We start from the raw sequence: 8,192 nt of genomic DNA, 5'->3' as shown, positions 1-8,192 counted from the left end.
CCTTATGGCACCTGCTAGGCACACAGCAGTGAGAAAAATGAACAGATAAATCACAGCCCTCATACAGCTTATAGTCTGGTTGCAGAAAACAGAAGAAATGAAGTACGAACTAGTCAGATGATGCTAAGTGCTATGGAAAAAAGATACATCAAAGAAAACAGATGGATGGGTTGGAATGGAAGGTCTCTGAAATTTTAAAGAAGTGATTAGGGAAGGTCTCACTGGAAAAAAAGGCCATTTGAATAAATTTTTTAATGAGGTAAGGGCATGAGCCATGTAGATATTGAGAAACATTGTTACAGGTAGAAGAGCAGGTGCAAAGGTCCTGAGGCAGGAGTGTGCCTGATGTGTTTCAGACATAGCAAGGTGGCTAGTGTGGCTGCAGCAGCATAAGGGGGAGAGAGACTATTAAGGGAAGAGCTCAGATAGGTCAAGGGGGCCAGGTCTTGTTGGGCCTTATAAACCGTACTTAGAACTTTGGCTTTTATTTTAGGTAAGGAGGAAACACATTGATTTTGAGCAGAGGAGTGGGAGGATATGACATGTTTTAAATGAATCCTCTCTGGCTACTGTGTTGAGAATATACTAGAGGGGGGAAAAGGCAGAAGCCAGGGGAGAAGACTATTACAGATTTCCAAATCAGAGATGATGGTGGTCAAAAAAGGCAAAATCTCACAAAATAAGTCACCTAGAGAAGTTGCAGAGAACATGCACGTGTGTTTTTCACTAATGATTTTGAGGTTGAAGATTTTAGAGCAGATACATTTGAATAATTCTATTTTTAATGCTATTTAATAAAATTAAAAATCACCTTGCTCTTCCCACTATGAAATATTATTTCCTCTTACAGACAGAATATTTAGATATCTAAATACGGATACAGGTGGTTTGAGTTACCAATACTTAAAATTCAGAAAGGTATGACTCATTCTTTCATTGTCTTCTAAAATAACTCTGAGAAATATACACTTTAAGCCCTTAGTAATCATAAAACGTGAATGAATTACAAGATCCTTATCTAAAACTATTTGCTTTCAGGGTAGAGTCATCAAGAATTAATTCTTACTACCCTAAGGTCCTGGGGAGGAAGCAGGAGACAAGCATCCAAACAGAAGAGGGATCCCGAGTCTTAACACTAACTCTACTCATTTTGATTTTGAACTGGCCTCGATGATTTTCCTTCACAAAACAAAATGCAGAAACATCTAACAGCACTGAGAGTTGGGATAAAAATCACAACGTTATAAACATCTGCTATAAAAACTTATGCACAATCTAAAAGAAAGCATTGCATATCAGGAACAGCAAAGTGGAGAGGTAGAACTGTACAGGCCTACTTTCAAATCCTAGCATCATCACTTTCTGCAGAGGTTTGAACCAGATGCTTCATTCAGTTTTGGAGTTTCAAGTGTTTTCCTCTCTAATATGGGAGTAATAATATGTTCCTCAGGCCATTATTGTATGAGGATTAAATAAAAAATAAATAATGCCTATAAAAAGAACTTACACGGCTCCTAGAATATGGCATTTGTTTATTCATATTACTTTGCTCTCGGTAAAACAACAACAAAATAACAAAAAAATAATAATCTTAGGTAGGTAGAACTACTGAAGCAAAAAAGGGCATTGTTCTACTTCACAAACCAAATAAAACAGGCACTGAAAGAATCTATTGCAGAAACAGCAATAAGAAATGTGGACTTGAGGCTCTTTTAGACTGTAAAGAGATTCTAGTTAACCTAATTATGATAAAGAGACCTTAATAGGCCTAGGGGAAACTCCTTGTGATAAAATTGTGAGAACACACAGATTTGTGCTGAACGACTCTCAGCGAATGGAACCTGAGGGCACATTCAGACAACTGACAGTATTATAATTGATTCTGATAGAAACTTGAATATAATCACAGCAGAGAAAAAAATTAGACCATTAGCATCATGTCATTATATATTTGCATATTCTCTCTTGTTGGAATAAGACAGGAGTTTTTAACTAGTACATATATAAATTTTTGTATTAGTCCTTTATTAATTCTTAGGTTTAAGCATTATTTATAATTTGTAAATGTTTCTAAACCAACAGAATCCTGGCATTGATTTGAATTTTCTCATGAAATGATGGTCATTAGCATTCAATTCCCTGAGTGCCCCAGCTGTACTGTCCCAGGGAATATTCCTGTACTATGATCTCCTGGAGGGGACACTGCAAGAAAGGTGTGTGGGAAGAGTTTTTATGCGCTCTCCTTGAGAACTGTCACACATCTCCATGCTATGTAAAATGAAGTGATTGTTACAAATAGGACTCTTCAAGTCCAAATGCACTTGATGTGGCCCAATTCTCAGTTTTTCCCTTGCCATAACAGGGTTAATGTTTTGAAAAACTATTTTTTTAAAAAGGAAAACTGCAGAAATTGCTGTTACATCAAAAAACAACTTGGTTACTATTAAAATTATATTTAACAGAGTTGCCATATACCAGCTTCTATTTTTTGGTTGCCTATACACAGATGTGGATCTAAAGGAGGAAGTGCATGACTTTCATCTTCTCTTGATAATTTTATGTTGATTACAAATTATATAGATGGAAGGAATGTGAAATAAAGTGTAATGAAGGCCAAGAAAAGAAAGAGATGGGTGGCATAGTTCAATAGCTGAGAAAACCAATTTTGGAATCAGAAAGACATGCGTTCAAATCAGAGTTTCTCAACTTATTAGCAGTGTGACCTTTGGCAATTTAACTTCTCTAAATTTGTTTCCTGAGCTTAAAAGGATGCTTAATACTCCTATATCACTAGGTTATTATGAAAATTAAGTAATAAAATATATAAAAGTTCTTGTCACAGTGTCTGAACATAATAAGCACTCAAATATATTTGATCAATTATGTTATTACCTTTCTTTATAATAATAAGCACTCAGGTATTATTACTTAGTTGTTGTGGTTGTTATTATTACCATAATTATTCAGAGAGGAAATAAAACAATTGATCTGCAATGTTTAATACTCACCCTTGGCTAATTTCAACTCAGTTTCCCTCTGGCCCACTCCTTCCCTAAGAACGAGGAGTGTGGTTATAGATTGGAAAAATTTTCCCTGTTGTGCTAAAAGATCGAGATTTAGGCTGAGCTTAACAGAGTAAAGGAGTTGCCAACTCCCTCTCGGAACAATATCCCGCCCCCCTCAAGGATGGATAAGTGAGTGATACAGATATAGATAAAGCCTTATGGAGAAGACCCACCTACAGATCTCTGATTATTGCTAATGGTCTACAGTTCATCTGCTCCTGCTTCTTTTTGGAGGAAAAAAGCCTTTTCTTGACACAAAATGTTAGGTGCCAACTTGGTCAAGACATAAGTGATTAAGCTTTCCTTTTTCTAAGGTCCTAAGTCTCCATCCCAACACACCTGATAAGTGAAAATGTTTCTGGGGGTACAAAATCTTTTATGGAAAGAACAGCGCTCTTTGCTCTAATTCCCAAGCCTCCATTCGTAAACTCGGCAGCAACTTGCCTTACCAAATATAGAAGGTTCCTTTGGGGTAGAATCCTGGGGAAATCATAAGAATCCTGCTATATTCGAGGCTTTCCTGGACAGCCATGAGCAGACTCAAAGACTCACTTTTTTAAACCCATATTAAGAAAGAGTAGGGGTGTGGCAACATGGAAGGAGGCAAGCATGACATGGAAGTGAGAGGTAGCGGGATCCGGGGGAACCTACTGATCTCGGGAGCCGCTGGGGACTGTGGGGGAACCTTACCTACAACACGAGCCACCGGAGTCCCCGTAACCACTGCAACTCTGCCATATTTGATTGCGCTTTTCTTGACTTGCCACCTCGGGGCCACCGTCGCTGCCACAGCAGCGTAAGCTACCGTTGGTACGCGGGGACGTTGGTACGTGCCACGCTCGAAGCCGAAGCGGGTGCCGCGCGCCGAGAGCAGACCTGAGGTGCCGCGCCGCGAGCAGAGCTGAAGTCAAGAGACCGAGGCTGAGGTGACGAGACCGGAGGTCGCCATGGCTGACAAAAAGCACCATGTAAAAGTCTATGTCCTGAATCAAGAGCAACAATGGGACGATATAGGCACCGGCTACATCTCGTGCACTTACGTGGAGCAGCTCCAGGGCGAGGCCCTGGTCATTCGATCGGAGTCGGACGACTCACTGATCTTGGAATCAAAGATAAATCCAGACGAGCCTTTTCAGAAACAACAAGGGACTTTAATTGTTTGGACTGACTCTGACAACCGTGATATGGCGTTAAGTTTCCAGGATGAAACAAGTTGTCAGGAGATCTGGGAAGACATTTGCCGGGTTCGAGGTAAAGACCCAACTGCCGAAATCGCACAGGCCATCTTTGGAGAACCAGAAGAAGAACAGTCTGAGGAGGTGTTGGAACCCGGTTGTGTCATCGACCTGCCGAACTGTGAGCTCAATACACTTGAACAGATTGCGGAGCTAGTTACCTCGGTTCTCACCTCGCCTATTCTTAAGGAAAGTCTGGCTCTGCTCTTGGAAAATGACGACTATATTAAAAAGCTACTGCTGCTGTTCCGCATTTGTGAGAACCTGCGGGATACTGAAGGCTTACACCATTTGCATGAAATTATTAAAGGCATCTTATTCCTCAACAAGACATCTCTGTTGGAGGTCCTGTTTTCTGAAGAGTGTATCATGGATGTGGTGGGATGCCTTGAATACGACCCTGCTTTGGCTCAGCCGCAAAGGCATAGAGAATTCTTGACCCAGCATGTAAGGTTCAAGGAAGTTGTGCCAATAGCTGACTCTGAACTTAGGCGAAAAATACATCAGACGTACAGGGCACAGTACGTTTACGACATCCTTTTGCCTGTGCCATCTGTCTTTGAAGAGAATGTGCTTTCTGCTCTTACAGCTTTTATTTTCTTCAACAAGGTTGAGATAGTCAACATGCTGCAGGAAGATGACGAGTTTTTGTCTGTAGTTTTTGCACAGTTAAGGGATAAGAATACAGATGATGACAAACGGCGTGAGTTGGTATTGTTTTTCAAGGAATTCTGTTCATTTTCTCAGACTTTACAACCTGAAAGCAGAGATGTGCTGTTCAAAACACTGGCAGAATTGGGAATTCTTCCTGCTCTTAAAGTTGTAATGAGCCTCGGTGACTGGCAAATAAGGTCAGTTGCTACTGATATATTTGCTTATCTAGTAGAGTACAATGCATCCATGATAAGAGAATTTATGATGAAAGAAGCCCAGCAGAGTGAAGAAGGTGACCTTTTCATTAATTTGATCGTTGGACAAGTGATCTCTGATCCTGATCCTGAGCTAGGAGGTGCTGTTGATTTAATGGAACTTTTTCGTGCCCTGGTTGATCCAGATGACATGCTGGGGTCACCTAATAAATGTGAAAAAAGTGAGTTTCTAAGTTTCTTCTATAAACATTGCATGAATAACATTGTAGCACCACTTTTGGCCACCACTTCAGAATATATATGTGAAGAAAATAATATAGCTGGATCTGACAAAAGCAACAATTATCACCTTGATAATTATTCCACAGCACAGCTTCTTTCCTTAATCGTAGGGCTGCTCACATTTTGTGTGGAACGTCACGCACATTACATAAAAAACTATGTTTTGAGCAAAGACTTGCTAAGAAGAATCTTGATCTTGATGAAGTCAAAGCACACTTTCCTGACCCTGTGTGCTGTTCGCTTTATGAGAAGGATGGTTGGCCTTAAAGATGAATTTTATATTCGTTACATCATCAAGGGAAATCTTTTTGAGCCAGTTGTAAATGCTCTTCTGGGTAAGGGAAGTCGGTACAATATGTTGAATTCAGCTGTTATTGAGCTGTTCGAATACATAAGAGTGGAAAATATCAAGCCTCTTGTTGCACATGTAGTTGAAAAGTTTTATAAGGTATTTGAACCGATTGAATACGTTAAGACGTTCAAAGGATTGAAGATGGAATATGAAGAAGAGAAAAAAAAACAGAGTCAAATACAGAAGAATTTGCGTGCTTTGCTCTATAGTAAAATATTTCACAGAAGTGCCGAAGTCTTGGAGGTGAAGGAAGAAATGGGTTTTAAAGAAAATATAGAGGAAGGAGAAGCAGATATGCCACCATTGGAAGATGATTTTCAAGATCCTTGTGATAAATTTGTGGAGACGACAAAACCGAAAGAAAGTGAAGACAAGGTGGATCTTCCTAAAAGAACAGCTTCTGGCGAGTTCAAGTTCACTTCATCCCATTCTGCCGGTGCTGGCGATGGAGCAAGCGGCCCAAGCAGTAGTAGGGTGATTGCCTTAGTGGATTATCCAGATGATGAAGAAGATGAGGAGGAGGAAGCATCCCTCGGGAAAAGACCACGTCATAGCTCGTAAGCTCTTTATGACAGACCCTTAACGTTACTAAATTCTATGTTACTAAAATTTTGTTAACATCAATTAGCTGAAAAATCTGAATCCAAAAGCTTCCTCATGTGAATTTATAAGTATACAATAAGTAGTAAAGATGCTCAGTGTTGTCCTCTAGAAGGGTTTGGTTTTATAAAAACCATACTTCTCGGAATCTTTTAAGAAAAAAGCTAAGCAGAACCTAAGTGATAACTTTTTAGCAAGAAAAGTCTTCATTTGGGGGGAGGAGACAGGTTGATAATATAATTGTAGTGTAGTTTTGTTCCAGGGGTATGTTTTAGAAACGACTTTAACAGTGCAGTTGCAAAGTCTATAACATTACTTGCCTAACAGTTCTAGCTATGGTTTTCTTTCCTTCAGTTGCTTTCTTTGAAATAAAAATTTATGTTTATGTTTATATGGAAAACAAAGTCAACTGTAATAAAAAATGAAGTTAAGCTATTCATATTTCTGTGAAGATTTAGCAAAAATTCAGCCTTATGGGTAATAACTTGGTGTTATTTCATGAATAAAAGGGAAGTAACTGTGTATTTTCATGAATAAAAAAGGAAGCTGGATTCAAAATGTGCAGTTGTTAATATGCCTTTTTTTTTTTTAGATAAGAGATGCCAAGAATCAGTCCAGTAGTATTCTAAAAAGGTGTTCTCTGGGACCTGGGGAGTGGGTAGAACAGAATGCTTTAAACTGCCTAGATTGTGAAGATACTTGGAAGTCATTTCCTGATTCATAAATAAAGTTGTGTCTGCAGAGCAGCAGGTCAGTTTTAAAGTGTCATTTACAAAGACTAACATACAAAACATAGTGCTGAATGAAGTGGCATATGATATCTAGAAACCATTTTGGACCAAGAAAAAGTTATCTAAGTGTCAAATTGTACCTGCAGTACATGAAGTTTTTTCTATAAACAAGGAAGGGTGTTTATATGACAGTCTATGAAAGATGAAAGGTGCTTTAATAAAAAGTGGATGCAAATGAATTTCTAAAAATAAGTTGTAGCAGAGTTAAGAGGTTTTATTTTTAGAGGAGCAAGTTAACTGGGTCCATTTTTCCTGGAATAACTTCAATTGAAGCAGTTTTCCTGTTTTGAGGATTTAAGGGTTAATTTCAATTTTAATTTTGACTGTTGTTTGAACAAGACGGGCTGTCTGTGTAGATATGAAGTATAGTTTTCCATCAGACAGACACTTATTTTATATTAAAAATACCACTACTTGTTTTGTACCATTTGGTGATATTCGTGCTGAACTATGAAAGTCAGGAATTAAAAAGGGACCCTGTAATTCCAAAAGTAAAAGAGACCATTTTATTTTTTTATTGTTTTTTACAGCACAAATTGATTTATTTAAAACAGTTGCAAAACAGCACAAACAAAATAGAGATTATCCTTAGAATTATTAATGCTTTGTTAAAGATGAGGTAGAATTAGAGGGTAAGAAATGGTATTGGGTGGGGGGAGCACCTGACTAGTTCTAAGGCTTTAGATACAATGCTGTTGATTACATATTAATTCAGCCATTATGTACTGAACATAGTAGTTGGAGGATCAGTAATTTATCTACAGGGAAGTCTTACACAAATCAGATCCGTCCAGACCTCCCCAGTGCCGTCCTTCTCTACTCCTCGGGACCCTAAAGCTGCCTGGATGACAACGTTCCCATCCTCCTTTCTCCGCCCCATTCCCCATCCATATATTCTTCCCTCCCCTAAGGTTCTGTGCAAGCTGCGAGCAGTCTGCTCTCTGCAGCTGGAACATAGACCGTTTTGGCTACAGGGATCCTGTGTGTGACTAGGAAGG

The 8,192-nt window shown here is 38.9% G+C and overlaps 1 protein-coding gene across 1 annotated transcript; it reads left to right on the top strand.

The window, feature by feature from the left end:
• Window positions 1-4,012: 4,012 nt before the first annotated feature.
• Window positions 4,013-6,364, top strand: PPP4R3C (protein phosphatase 4 regulatory subunit 3C). Its single transcript, XM_058535185.1, has 2 exons — window positions 4,013-5,509; window positions 5,675-6,364. Exons 1-2 carry the CDS (start codon window positions 4,013-4,015, stop codon window positions 6,362-6,364), a joined length of 2,187 nt encoding a protein of 728 aa, XP_058391168.1.
• Window positions 6,365-8,192: the final 1,828 nt, after the last annotated feature.

This window comes from Diceros bicornis, chromosome X (genome assembly GCF_020826845.1).
Source record: "Diceros bicornis minor isolate mBicDic1 chromosome X, mDicBic1.mat.cur, whole genome shotgun sequence".
Classification (NCBI taxonomy): domain Eukaryota; kingdom Metazoa; phylum Chordata; class Mammalia; order Perissodactyla; family Rhinocerotidae; genus Diceros; species Diceros bicornis.
This window is presented reverse-complemented; position numbering and strand designations above follow the sequence as displayed.

Excerpts from the sequence above, each read along its gene's own strand:
- PPP4R3C (XM_058535185.1), top strand. The coding sequence starts at position 4,013 with ATGGCTGACAAAAAGCACCATGTAAAAGTCTATGTCCTGAATCAAGAG. Across the intron at positions 5,510-5,674 it reads CTGGATCTGACAAAAGCAAC|ACCCTGTGTGCTGTTCGCTT; the intron begins AATTATCACCTT and ends CACACTTTCCTG.